This window comes from Leucoraja erinacea, chromosome 35 (assembly GCF_028641065.1).
Source record: "Leucoraja erinacea ecotype New England chromosome 35, Leri_hhj_1, whole genome shotgun sequence".
Taxonomy (NCBI): Eukaryota; Metazoa; Chordata; class Chondrichthyes; order Rajiformes; family Rajidae; genus Leucoraja; species Leucoraja erinaceus.
In genome coordinates this window covers 5,580,009-5,594,957 of record NC_073411.1, presented here as the reverse complement: position 1 = coordinate 5,594,957, position 14,949 = coordinate 5,580,009, and the positions used below count along the sequence as shown (strand labels likewise).

Sequence of the window (14,949 nt, the reverse complement as noted above, 5' to 3'; positions counted from 1 at the left end):
ATTCCTCTTACATTTTGTACCCCTCCACCTTAAATCTATGTCCTCTGGTCCTTGATTCACCTACACTGGGCAAGAGACTCTGTGCATCGACCCGATCTATTCCTCTCATGATTTTATACACTATAAGATCACCCCTCATCCTCCTGCACTCCAAGGAATAGAGTCCCTGCCTACTCAACCTGTTACTGTAGCTCAGATCCTCTAGCTCTGGCAATATCCTTGCAAATGTTCCCTGTACCCTTTCCAGCTTGACAACATTTTTTCTTTAACATGGTGCCCAGAACAGAACACAATACTCTAAATGCAACCTCACCAACACCTTATTTGCATATGTTGTCTGCAACACCCAACTTCTATACTCAATACTCTGACTGATGAAGGTCAATGTGCCAAATGTCATTTTGACCACCCTATCTACCTGCAACTCCACCTTATCGTTTAGAATCCTCTGCCCAGGGGATAAGTCTGTGTTTGTTTGTTCATTTGTTCCGATGAAGGCACTGTGCACACTGCAGCCAGCCAACAGTGTCTTGTATTTTTCTTTTCACTTTTAATTTCAAGTTTTTCATGTACCTTGTGTGTCGTGACTGTTGACAGACCAGTTTCCCTCCGGGATAAATAAAGTTTTATTGTATCATATCGTAATTTTGAGCACCATATTTGAGAAAGGATGGGCTGGCTCTGGAGAGGGCCCTGAGGAGGTTTACAAGAATTATTCCAGGAATGAGTTGCTTAACCTATGATGAGCGTTTGCCGGCACTGGGCTTGTACTCGCTGGAGTTCAGAAGAATGAGGGGGGGAACTTCACTGAAACATACAGAATAGTGAAAGGCTTGGATAGAGTAGATGTGGAGACTAGTGGGAGAGTCTAGGACTAGAGGTTATAACCTCAGAATTAAAGGAAGTTCTTTTAAGCCAACATTTTATTTAGTCAGAGGGTGGTGAATCTGTGGAATTCTTGGCCACAGAGGCTGTGGAGGCCGTTAGTGGGTATTTTTAAGGCAGAGATAGATTCTTGATCAGTACAGGTGCCCAACGTTATGGGGAGAAGGCAGGAGAATGGGGTTAGTAGGGAGAGATAGATCAGCCATGATTGAACGGCGGAATAGACGATGGGCCAAATGGCCTAATTCTACTCCTACCACTTAAGACCTAATGACTTATGAACATAGAACTATTTCTGACAGAGACTAATCTGGAGTCACATCAAGCAGCTCAGAATAGGAGGCTTCAACCTCATCCAGCATATTCTAGGTAAATCAGTCTGAAAATGGGTCCCAACCCAAAATGTCACATCCATATTCTCCAGTGATGCTGCCTGACCCGCTGAGTTACTCCAGCATTTTGTTTTTTTACTCTTTCCCTACTTGCTCTTCCCCAATCCCCCGCAGCCACCCCCGGTATTTATTTTACTAAAACCACAAAATATAATTGGCAAAGCCCACATTCCACCTCATTCCACAACCAATTGCAGATCGCTGCTAGTAAAAAATACGGGGCCATATATGTGGTGAATGAAGTACTTTGTGAAGAAAGACATTCAGCCTGAACACAAAACTCATGCCACAGCATCCTCCAGTCCAAAGTAACTTTTAATCCAGCTTCAAAGTACACAGTCTATTGTTACAAAAGACACAGCAGTTCTTCAATGTGAACTATCCACACAGCATCTTCTTCACCGCAGACTTTGTCCAGACCTTGTGTTTCAAATTTGATCAGAGCCAGAATTCTGCAGCAGCAAAAACAAAAAGGGGATAAAGCAGAATATTATGTTGATGATTAGCTTCATCCTGTCAGTCGGCCTAAGAAACTAGGTTTTGTGTTCAGTTCATATATTCAGAAATCCAGGCTAGCAATGACAGTGTGGTACTTGGGTGGGGGGAGGGGCACTTCCAAGAGTTATCCATCAAGAAGGTCATTAACCAAAACCCAATCTGAGCAGTACATAAAGTACTGGAAAAACTCAGTGGGTCAGAAAACATCTGGGAAGGGAATGGATGGGCATATTTTAGGTCAGGTCCCTACTTCGGACTCCCAGTCCGAAACATTGCCTGTCCATTCCCTCCCCTGACCCCTGAATTCCTGCAGCACCTTTTTAGGTTTTGCTCACGATTCCCGCATCTAGTCTTTTGTGACCCCATCCGAGGAACTATTCTGAAAGAACAACGAGACTTCCACCTTGTTCTTGCCTACGTTTACAAACCTGCACAGACTCAATGAATCAAATGACTAGACCATCGCACATTTCTATGAATACAGCAGCTTATTGGGACCCAGCACCAAGCGAAAAAACAACAAAGTGTTTGGTCAAGCACAGATCGTAACAATGGTTCCCATCAGATTTCGGGCTGGGCATCGATACATACCAGTGTGTTGTCTGCATCTTCTTCAGTCTTGTGCGGTGGCTCTAGAAGAACACAACCAAACATGGGATGAGGATGGGTTGAAGCAACTGATGAAGCCAATCCTCCCAAAATCAAATTCCTCCTCATTATCTCCATAGGCTAGGAGACCAAAATTTCCCACAAAGTTCATGTGGTCTAGCAAATTCCCATAGTGATTATTGATCTTCCATATGCATTCCCAGCTGGCCTGCTGCCTTCATAAATGTACATTTATTTAGCACCCCCGCTTGAGTCACTGTTCCTCCAGTATCTTACATTGTACAGCAGAGTGGGCACGTAGGGATAAATGGTCTCTTGTGCCAATTTGCATCTGGCTATCTCACATCACTCTACAGACAATGAAGTGCCTGTGAAGTTAAGTCACTGTTATGAAATATGCAACATGCAACGACAAATGCCAATGCAACTGGATTCTCTTTAAGTAATAATGATTTGGAGATACATATTGCACCAGAGAACAGAAAGAACTTCCCTGATCCTATTGGTGCGGTGAAGTCATTTAGTGTAGGAAGGAACTACAGATGCTGGTTCATACTGAAGATAGACACAACATGCTGGAGTAACAGCAGGTCAGTCAGCATCTCTGGAGAAAAGAATAGGTAAAGGTTTGGGCCGGATCTCTTCTTCAGACCAGAGACTCAGCAGGTCTGGCAGCATCTCTGGAGAAAAATACAAGGTGACCTTTTATTTTTCTCCAGAAATGCTGCCTGACCTGCTGAGTTACCCCAGCATTTTGTGAAGTCATTTATGTCCATGTCATCACCAAAGACAAGTTTCACAGATAGTACAACCTATTCAACAAGCACAGTCAGAAACATACAATGGAATACTTAGTACTCAATCTAGAGCAAAGATACTAGAGGAGCTCCTTAGTATCTTTGATCTAGAGCAGTGGTTCCCAACCTTTTTTTGGCCATGCCCCACCTAATCACCTCTAAAATCCTGATGCCCCCCCCATGTGGTGATATACAATTCTCATCATTTAAAAAGTGAACTCTGTTTCAGCTGAAGAAGCTTAAAACGCCAATACCTTGGTTTAAACAAGCTTCAAAAGAACATTGTGGTGATTATCTAATAACTACACAATAAAGACCTTTTTTACCCCAAAAAAATTATTTACTCAAAATAACATCTGAAACATAAACTACATATGTTTACCTGATGGAAAATCCAAAAAAATAAAGATCGAAAATTTGGATCCAGACTTCCTCAGTCGCGCTCAATTGCCCCCCTTAAAAATCCAATTGCCCCCCTGTGGGGCGTACGCCCCACGTTGGGAACCACTGATCTAGAGCCTCAAATCCCATTACTAGTCTGTATGTAACCAAATTCTTCCCAAGAATTCTTCTCTAGACCCTTTGCATCTGGGGAACAGTGATGAATTGAGAACAACATTCCTGGACAAACTGATACGCACCTTTATTTTCCTTCAGGTTTCTGGGCTTGGGATCAGGCCGCACTTTGCGTTCAGTGGTTTGGAACCCGAGTGCCCTGCTGACCAAACGCTTGGCAATGGCAGTGTTGACCTGTGCCCTCTCTTTCACTGGCTGCAGGAACTCTGCAAGCAATGAATCAAAGTGGTGTTTTCCAAATTCTCCCAAACCGGAATGACCAAAAGTAGTAACAAAGAACTGCAGATGCTGGTTTACCAAAGAAAGACACATAATGCTGGAGTACCTCGGTGGGTCAGGCAGCATCACATGGATAGCTGGTGATGTTTCGGGTCAAGACCTTTTTGTCTACTTTTCATCTCCAGCCTCACACCACCCTCATGCCAATCAAAAAATTCCCAATCCCTGTATCCACATAACTTCCCAGGCTTTGTCCCACTCCCACCTTTTTACCAACTCACTCTCCCCCAGTTCAATTAATCTGAAGAAGAGACCCCACCCAAAACATCATCTATCCACGTTCTCCAGAGAAACAAATGAACCTTGTATTAACCTTCAGTTACACTCTCAAGATGTCCCAAAATGTGTCAGCAGTGGTTTAGTTGGTGGCCCTCTCATCTGTGAGTAGGGTTCAGATCCCACTAGAAACTCAAGCAAGGATTCTCAGCTGGCATTATACAACGTATTGGCAATAAGGATGAGAAGAAATGAGTTTGGCTGCCACAGATGAGGCTAAGTTCAGACTTTGGAGTGTGAGAGGAAACCAAATTTCTCAGAGAAAACCCGGCGGGTCAGGCAGCATCACATGGATAGGTGGTGATGTTTTGGGTCAAAACCCTTTTGTCTACTTTTCATCTCTAGTGTGAATGAGTGATCGATGGTTGGTGTGGACTTGGTGGGTTGAAGAGTCTAGTTCCACGCCGTATCTCAAAACTAAACCAAGTATCTTGGTCTGACATCTTAGTTGAAAGATGGTTTCGAAACGCGAAACGTATATTGATGAGAAGGAAATGGTTTTGGAGAAGGCCATTCAACATGAAGATGGTTTACTGGTCTCGCTACATACTGTAATAATTGCATGTCTTTGAAGACACAAAGAAACCAGTTCCTTTACCTGAACATCTGGAAACCTTCAGTTTTGACTGTTTTGTTGCTTGAGACAAAGGCTGTGTTTTGAACAGTTCGTGGCTGATGGTCAGAGCCTCAGAGGCTGAGAGAAATGAAAAAAACATTTACTTAGTGTCATACAAGGAAAAGCATTGCTTGTTGCCTTGCGGCTTCTTGAGTTGCCTGTGAAATCCGTAATTCAAACACTGCCATTCACTCTTCCCCACATCGACCTTTCAACAGAGCAAGCTTCACATTTAACAGGGACTCCAAATGTGCACATCTTTGATGGAATTCAATAACAAGATGGTTAAGAATCTCGAAATAGCAAGCATGAGAATGGCTGCCAGTGTGCAGAGACTAACATGCAAAATTATAACGTTTTTCATTTGAAACGTCTGAAGGTCTTTCGTTGGACTGTTGTCAAACAATATATGGTAGCATTCGACATAAGAGGCTAGGACACAAATCAAAGAGCTATGTTTAAGGGGGGTCTTAATTTGGGATGGTTCGCTTGCACAAGAGCAATTCAAGGCTTCAAGTCTTGCTAGCTTAAGGTGAGAGGGGAAACATTTAATAGGAACTGGAGGTGCAATTTTTTTCCACACATATGGTGGTGGGTGGGTATATGGAACGAGCTGCCAAAGGAGATGGCTGAGGTAGGTTCTATAACAACATAGGTACATAGATATGAAAGGTTTAGAGGGATACGGGTCAAACACAGGCAGCTTGGTCTTGCATTGATTGGGCATTTTGGGCAGCAGGGGTTTGCTGGTCGAAGGTCCTGTTTCTGTGCTGTATGAGTCTATCACTCTAAATCTGGGTTGGCATGCTGGGACTGTGTGTTACCTTGAGATAATAGTCCATCCTTGGGTACCTACGAGGTAAAAACTGGAGAGGGTTGTATAGATACACACAATTGCAATGTGGTTAATGCATTTGTCATTAACAATAATATCCAGATAGAACCAGATTTCAAATTTGAAAGGAAACTTTGCAGCATGAGATTCCTTTGAACCCCAGTCCTCATGTAGTAGTATGATTCAAAACTCAAATAACTCTCTGTAGTGATATTAGGCAACTATCTGGGTTATAGGGGAGAAGACCGTATCTATCATAGACACTTACCTGCATCTGGACTTGAAAATATTCCCAAAGCATGAGAATTATCCACCCATTTTATTCTGAAGCCTTTTTCACTGGAAAATGTCAAAACAAGTATCAGAAAATAGTGCATTTTGGAAATACACTTGCACACTTTGTTCACACTTGCACACTTTGAATCGGTTTAGAAATAGATGGATGATCTTGGTAAAACTGACAGCCATGTTGTAGGCATCACCAGTTGACACCTACATCAAGGTCAACGACAAATCAACTTACTGGTTGGCATAATGAAGGGTGCAATATTGCCTTTCACATGGAGAGAGCTCTGTGTGAAATAATGGCAACAGATCATCACCATCCCTAGAACCAGGCAGATTCCGACTCCAAAGGATGTCAGCTGAAATTCTGCCTTTACACCGTGGACTGCGCGCATGTGCTGCGCTGCGCACCTGCCTACTCCGCATGCGCAAGTTTCTTGGCGGGGTTTTCAAAGATGGATAGTGATTACCTGAAGAGTTTCTCGAAGCAAACTTACGAGGAAAAGACCAAAATAATTAAAAATGGCCGACCAACGACGCAACATAAAGAACTACAACAGCGCAAAGGAACAAAAATAATTAGAACGTTTAAAACAGCTTGGTACAACAGGAAACAAGGGGAGAAGAATGGATTTTGTGTACAAATAATATGGTAAGTAAATTTCTGTGAGCTATATGTTTTTAAATACTTTATTAAGAGATAGGACCTATTGAAGATAAATTACTTGATAAAATTCGAGAGAACAATCTGCGCATGCGCGGTTTTCAAGATTTTTTAAAGCCACTACCCACCCTGTCTAATTACTCACGGCACGTGCCTGCTCTGGAGGTATGATTAGTTGATGATGGAACATTGTACTGTGACAGGAATGGGACATGTTGGCAGCTGTGATTGCACTCATTTAATCTCAATTTGTTTACTTCCACAATGATACTCCTGCCCGGACTCAGTGAAGAAGCGTTGAGAATGGATCTCAGTACTTACCGAAAGCTGGCAAAAGCCTCTTGAATGTCTTCGGTTTTCACGTGTGGTGGGAAGTCATAAATTTCAATGATGTGTCCAAAATCCACATCGTATGTCTGCGGTTCCCCCAAGAGGTAAGTGGAATAGTCAGACTGAGGGTGCTCAATGCTGATGTTGCTCTCCCACACGCAGGACGAAAGCTGCATCAATCAAAAATTTGACTTAAGAACACAGAAATATAGATCGCATCCAACCAGAAGAACCTGCATTTAATCTGTTTAAGAAGGAACTGCAGATGCTGGAAAATCGAAGGTACACAAAAATGCTGGAGAAACTCAGCAGGTGCAGCAGCATCTATGGAGCGAAGGAAATAGGCAACGTTTCGGGACGAAACGTTGCCTATTTCCTTCGCTCCATAGATGCTGCTGCACCCGCTGAGTTTCTCCAGCATTTTTGTGTACCTGCATTTAATCTGCACTGATTGGGAACAATATTCTCTAACTATTCAAGCATTTTCCATGATTCAAATAGATCACTGCTGATCCTCACCTCAACTTTATTTATACCCAATATCAAAATCACAGGATCCATGTTACAGTCCAGCAGGTGGTCATTTGACCCACTGTGTTCCTGCCAGGGAAACTCACTAGTTCCACCCCTGGTCTTTTCTTGTAGCATTGCATGTACCTCTTGAATGTCACAGTAAAAACTGCACCCCCACCTATTTGGCAGTGCATTCCAAATTCTAACCACATGCGAGACTCTCCTCACCTTGCTCTAAATTATTTTCCCCCTTTATGTTATAACTTGGATCTCCAGTCTTCAACACATTCAAAAAAACATTTCCCCCTGTTCACTCTGTCAATATTCCTCATTAGGCTCCCCCCTCCCCAACGCTGGTCTAAAGAAGACAACCCCAGCCTTTCTGATTCACCGTTTCATAATACTTCATCATTCCAAGAACAATTCTCATCAATAGTTTATATCGAGCTCCTCTGAGGCTTTAACATCCGTTCTATGACTTTTTGTTGATAAACTACCTGACTAGTTAAGACTTGAAATAAGGGCAGCTGGTGCACAAGAACACTACCACCACCAAATCGCAACCATCCAGATTAGATAAAAATCTTCAAAGTCTCTAGCCCACATTCCCAAGGCAATACCTTCACCACATGGTTTGTAAAGCTTCACACAGTCTACCACAAACCGTCTTTCAGAGAGCATTTGAGGTGGGAATTAATGCTCCTGTACTGTGAATGATGCTTTATCCAAAGCAAAAATAGTGAAGCAATCCCATGGAACTGGCAGTATTACTGATGGGATGCTCAGAGGACAAAGCAGTTCTTCATTCCAAGTACTGAAGCCCAGTCCTTGTTCCAGGTATCGTTGCCTCGGGGGAGGTATGGCACCACAAAACAATCCCTGCAATTAATCCTTGCACTAAAAACGAGTGAGGAATCAGCTTGGCAAAGTAGAAGTAGGAACAAAGAAAATAGGTAATTATGGAAAAAATTGGATTGCTACGTTTAGTAAGTGGGAAAGTAGATATGAGAGTGAAGAATGGACAAATAAAGACCAAACTGAATTAGATTGCTGCAATATCGTTCAAGTTTACATTTCCTTAAGGAATACTATAATTATAATGGATAAACCTCAGCCATTGAATAATTAAGCTATAAGGTATATTCACTTTCATTATTTAAAGCCCACATTAAAACTTCTAATTTCCGTCCTACCCAATATCCTTCCGCAACAGGCATCCACAATTGCTTCCTTCTACATGCAATTGATTCTATTTAAACCTTCCAAAAAAATCATAAATTCAACAAAATGGAACTGTTTTCAAACTTGGAATAGTGTCATAGAGTGATACAGTGTGGAAACAGGCCCTTCTGCCCAAAATGCCCACACCCACCAACATGTCCCAGCTGCACTTGTCCTACCGCCAGCATTTGGTACATATCCCTCCAAACATGTCCTATCCATGTACCTGTCTAACTGCTTCTTAAATGTTGGGATAGTCCTTGCCTCAACTATCTCCTCTGGCAGCTTGTTCCATGCATCCACAACCCTTTGTGTGTAAAAGTTAAAATCAATTTAAGAGTTGAGGATTATACCAATTGGTTACGGCTCCAGGTTTTCCTAGTGCACATTTAGATTCTGAAATATTCCCAACAGAAATATGTTACCTCTTTGAGCAGATCTCCATTAGGATTTTGAGGATGTTCGCCAATTTCCTCAGTCTTCACTCCAACCTCTTCCCCTGCCTTGGAATCGCCAGACTTCAACAAGTCCGTCTCATTGTCAACGTTGTTACTCTTCTCTGGGCTCCTTGGAATGTTGCTCGGAATGTGCTCGCTCTCTATAGAAGCCTGGTCTACAATGCTACTCATCTGGGACTGGTCACAATTCACAGCTTGATCTTCACACTGAAGATTAATCTCTGCCTTTGGGCTGGACCCAACATCTTCCAATATCTTTACTGTGTGCACTGATGCCTGAGGTGTCTCATCATCCTCCACCAAGGGATTGGCATCTTCCAGCAATTTTGGTTGACTATTCTCTGCTCTTTTCTCACTAGGCGAGTGATTCAACTCAGTATCTGAACTTGGGCCTTCCTTTTCTATTGCTTCTTCAAGATTTTCATTCACTGTTGTACCAACTTCCAGGTCTTCAGTGGGTGTATTTGTTTGGGCCTTGTCTTCATGCTGCAGGTTTGAGACCGTGTATTTCTTCCCTTCCTCTGCATGAACTACATTCCCACCAGTGAGCGAGCAGAGCTGTTCATCTTCAAAAGCATGTCCATACGTTTGGTCCCTCTCCTCTTTACCCCTTCTTGGCTCTCTTCCATCCTTGTTCCTGCTGCTTTTGGGTTTCCTGTACCTTCCATCCCTCTTGTAATTGAACCTGGCATCTCTTCTTGTCTCCCCCCTGTTCTGGCAATGCGCATGGTTGGCTTTGTCAGGCTTGTTCCCAGATATGTCGTTACCAGGAGCAAGGTTTGGGTTCCTTGAAGCCCCATCGTGAAGAGGTCCACACGTCTCTGTCAACTCATCTTTGCATTTCCATTGTTTGCTCACACTGCTCTCGTTCTCATCCAGAGCCTGTGACCTGACAAGTGTAGGGATTTGAAAAAAACAATGTTAAAATATATATATATGCATCTGGAAAATTAAATACTCCCATCTGAACTTCCCTCTGTGGCTGACCCCACTTGTGTCATCAGTACATGCTTATACTGCCAATAGTTCCCTTGTGGGACAGGAAGCACTTCACGAGCTAATCATCTCATGTTTCAAGCAACATTTATTGATGGCTTGTATGTTATTTGAGCCAAAGATCTAGACAGAATGGACAATCTCCCCAGGCTACACGTTGAACCTTTTGATGTGGCTGAGAAGTCAGAAGTCAACAGGTAAAATGGAACGGAGGTAACCTTGATAGGGCTGAGATGTGGAGAAATTTATTTTGTAGGGTTTGTGAGTCTCTGGTAACCTCGACCCCACATGACTGTAGATGCTCAGTCAATTAATGTCCCGAATAAGATGAATAAATGTTGAGATTCTAGACATTTTGAGGACATTTCCCGCTGTGTTACTCCAGCATTTTGTGTTTATCTTCGGTTTAAACGAGCATCTGCAGTTCCTTCCGACACGTCTCAACCACGCTTTCAGGCTACAAGTACCAAATCACATCACCCCTGGGGGATTTCTTATTATCCTCAACTACCCTATAAATCCTGTCAGTAACCTTAAAAGGTTTTTTTTTTTTTAGTTTTGAGATACAGGATGGAAATAGATCCATCGGGGATTGCTGGTCAGTGCGGACTCAGTGGGCAGAAGGGCCTGTATCCATGCTGTAACTAAACAAAACCATTTCACAGCATTCTTCAGGAAGTTACAAATCAGAATCTGCAAGGCACAGAGGAACAAAGAGATCAGTTGAACAGAGGTGACCCAAGTATTCCCCTCAGTCCCCATAGCTCACCTCATTTCAGCCAGGCATACAGCAGTCCTCCGCCCATCTCCTTCCCCAACTGAGAAGCTACTCAGAGTGTCAAAGTTTTCCACAATCCGATGTATCAGGTAACGCAAACGACTTGGGAGTGGTGGGAATAGCAGCACCCTGCAGACAGAGGGAAATCTTAACAAACAACAGCTTGGAAAGAAAGACCGACATGTCCATCGAAAAAAAAAAAGACCCAAAGTGCTGGAGTAACTCAGCGGATCAGGCAGCATCTCAGGAGAACATGGATAGGTGACGTTTTGGGTCCCAACCTGAAATGTTATCTATCCATGTTCTCCAGAGATGCTGCCTGACCCGCTGAGTTACTCCAGCACTTTTTTTGTTTGTAAACCAGCACCTGCATTCTACAAACCAGTTTCTACATTTCTTTACAGCATCATTGACTACCTCGTCTAATAAGACATCATTTGAGATGCAAGAAAGGTGGCAGCTGATTGATGCACAGCAAGCTCCCACAGACAGCACTGACCCATCTATTCTCTCAAGAGATGCTGCCTGACCTACTGAGTTACTCTAGAACAGTGTTTCTTGGTGAAACCCCTGTCCCACGGTACGAGTTCATTCCAAGAGCTCTCCCGAGTTTGCCCTGATTCGAACTCGGAGATTTACAGTAATGGCCACTCGTCGGTACTCGGGGATCTCGTGGACATTTTTCAACATGTTGAAAAATCTTCACGAGTCTTCCCGTGCTTACCTGCAGTTAGCGTTACGAGCTGCTATGAGACATCCCTGAGCTCCAACGTACCCGCTACATTCATTCTCCGTGCTTACCACGAGTTAGATTTTTTTAAAACTCGGGAGAGCTCTTGGAACGAACTCGTACCGTGGGACAGTGTTTTTACTCACCATTCGAATCCGTGCTGACCACGAGGTGCCTAGCTCACTGAAAGCAATGGGCTCCAGTAGAAAGTAAAGTAGAAGTGAGCTGTTCTTTAGACATTGGACCCCAACAAGACAGCTGCACCTCCACTGTCAATGGTCCAAGGAGCAGGCGCATTGCATGGCCACCCTGCAATAGACTGTGTGACCTGAACCATACAAGCAACCCCCACATCCAAAACACACCCCATCAATTTCATCTCTTTACATTTTCAGGCTAAGACAGAATGTGACAGCAAAACGTGGTCTGCTTACTTTTTTGGATCATGAACGGTTTGTGAAAGAAGGCATTCCAGCTCTTCGGATATTTTATCTGCAAATTCGGCCTCTTGCTTGGAGAGGTAAACTCCATCCAGACGGAACAGCGCCAGCTTTAGCCAACGTCAAACACGGTGGCCACAGAACGCTAAAGAGACAGACTGCAGAAAATAAAGTCCAAACCCTGCACAAGGAGGAAAAACATTTTAATTATTGGTCAAATATATCTTGATCCAATGTGTAAGAAAAAACAGAAGACCTGCCTGAACCCAGTCTGAAACGTCACCTATTCGCTTTCACCACAGATGATGCCTGACCCGCTGAGTTACTCTTGCACTTGTGCATATCTTGACCCAATTCAGCTTGTCTGCTTCAAATGACTAATTCAAGTGAATTTTGCTCTTAATAACATATAACTCTAAATTTCATTATGGATACCTTACCATGAACACCAAGCATCCTGTTCCAATATAAGATTATAAGACAGAGAAGCACTATTGGGCCATTCGGCCCATCAAGTCTTCTCCACCATTTGATCATGGCTAATTTATTTTTCCCTTTCACCCCGTTCCCCTGCCTTCTCCCCGTAACCTTTACTAATCAAGAACTTGTCAATCTGCGCTTTAAAAATAGCCAATAACTGGCTCTCCACCAACATCTGTGGAATTAATTCCACAGATTTACCACCCTCTGGCTAAAGATATTCCTCCTCATCTCCGTTCTCAAGGTACATCATTTTATTCAAAGGCTGTGCCCTCTGCTCACAGACTTGCCCATTAATGGAAACATCCCCTCCACATCCACTCTATCTTAGTCTTTTATTAATTGGTAGGTTTATATGAGATTTCCCCCTCATCCTTCGAAACTCAAGTGAGTATCCTACCATGTAATACTGCATCGCTCTAAGTGCTTGGTTTATTCCGATGATTATTTGGGAACATTCTCACTCCACACACAGAGGTTGTCAGCCACAGCAGCTCCAAGTAAGTGATGGTGCCCAGCCATATCTTCTAACAAACAAGATGGAGACCATTCAGACGATCAGATGTATGTCAGCTCCCAAATTAATATTTCCATTTCCCCATGATTTCCTTAGTTGCCTCAACAAGACACAACGTGCTGGATTATCTCAGCAGGTCAGGCAGCATCTGTGGAGTGAATTGATAGGAGATGTCTCAATTCAGGATCTTGCATTCGCCTGAAGAAGAATCCTGACCTAAAATGTCACCTCTCCATGTTCTACAGAGATGCTGCCTGACTTGCTGAGGTAACCCAATACTTTGTCTCACTTTTTGTAAACCATCATCTGCAGTTCCCCTTTTCAGCATCTGTGGAGAGAAGGGATAGGTGATGTTTCAGGTTGGGACCAACCCAAAATGTTGCCTATCCATTCCCTCCACAGATACTGCCTGATATGCTGAGTTACTCCAGCATTTTGCTCAAGATTCGAACATCTGCAGTTCCTTATTTTCCTGGGCCACTGCAATGTATTCATTCTCAAACAAGCCCATCAAATCCCATTTGCAATAATTTAAATAGGCAATTAACCGACCATACAAACAAAGACCTTACCACTGCATTTTAGACAACGATGATTAGTGCTCCAGAGAAGAGTAGAAACAGGGAACTGCAGATTCTGGTTTACACAGAAGTTCACAAAGTGCTGGAGTAAATCAGTGGGTCAGGCAGCATCTCTGGAGAACATGGACAGGTGACGTTTTGGGTCGGGCACCCTTCTCCAGAGAATCTTGACTGCATTGCTCCTCATCAGAAAAGCCCACCTCAGGAGACAAGACACAGTTCCCCTAAAGCAATCGAGCAGAAACAAGTCTGAAGAAGGGTCCCAACCCAAAATGTCACTTATCCGTGTTCCCCAGAGATGTTGCCGGGCCCGCTGAACGACTTCAACACTTTGTGTAATTTTTCCCCATAGAACTCATGAGACCACTATGGACAATGTACTCGCTTCTGGGCATATGGAATGAATAAAAGGTAACACTGACTGATCACAAGATGCCAGATCTCACGAGGCAAAGACATTTCACAAACAGTGCTCCCTTGAATCCAGAAACAAAGAACTGCAGATTTACAAAAGAAAGGCACAGAATGCTGCAGTAACTCACTGGGCCTGGCAGCATCTCTGGGGAACACCGATAGATGAGAATTAGGATCGGGACCCTTCTTCAGACTGAATACATCCACAAAGGTGACCAGCTTACCACTCCCGTGTCTCAGCGCCAAAAACACAACCCTCCTCGTTGATATTTGCAAGATGTGTGAATATTGAAACATAATTGATTATAATATACAACTCACTGATGATATTCTCTGTCAGCCACACGGTAGGGGACCTGCGAGGTCGTGAGCGAGGGAAAGGTGCGGATCTACCCCAATGTCAGCCCGGGAACAGATACACTGCGGTTTGTTACAGCGGCTCCACTTGTTACAATCTCCTCCTACTGCGGCGGCGCGGTGGACCAACGCATTGGAATCTGCAAGGGGACTTAAAAACCGACTCCCCCTACATCGCCTCCTCTGGCTGTGGCTGAGTGGCTTCCAGCAAAAGGACACAAAGCAAAGATCCTATAGCTAGCTTGACATAAAGCAAAGATACTAGAGGAGCTCCTCTAGTATCTGTGACATAAAGTGCTGGAGTAACTCAGTGGGCCAGGCAGCATCTCTGCAGAACATGGATAGGTGGTATTTCACCGTTCTTCAGACTCTGCTGGCCCCCATCAAGCTTGACAGCAGAAACAATGAACTGCAAATGTTGT

The 14,949-nt window shown here is 43.5% G+C and overlaps 1 protein-coding gene across 3 annotated transcripts; it reads right to left on the bottom strand.

Moving 5' to 3' along the window:
• Window positions 1-1,574: 1,574 nt before the first annotated feature.
• LOC129713222 (R3H and coiled-coil domain-containing protein 1-like) lies at window positions 1,575-14,649 on the bottom strand. Of its 3 annotated transcripts, none has more exons than XM_055662152.1 (10): window positions 14,492-14,649; window positions 12,173-12,359; window positions 11,000-11,137; window positions 9,202-10,123; window positions 7,034-7,212; window positions 6,032-6,102; window positions 4,911-5,006; window positions 3,823-3,963; window positions 2,367-2,407; window positions 1,575-1,729 (listed from the first exon to the last, which is right to left on the bottom strand). In XM_055662152.1, the coding sequence occupies exons 3-10, from the start codon at window positions 11,002-11,004 to the stop codon at window positions 1,706-1,708; spliced, it is 1,479 nt and encodes a 492-aa protein (XP_055518127.1). In that variant the 5' UTR covers window positions 11,005-11,137; window positions 12,173-12,359; window positions 14,492-14,649; the 3' UTR covers window positions 1,575-1,705. The 3 variants fall into 3 exon arrangements, with proteins under 3 accessions (XP_055518127.1, XP_055518130.1, XP_055518128.1); XM_055662155.1 differs by having other exon boundaries at window positions 12,173-12,323; XM_055662153.1 differs by lacking the exon at window positions 14,492-14,649 and adding an exon at window positions 13,059-13,251.
• Window positions 14,650-14,949: the final 300 nt, after the last annotated feature.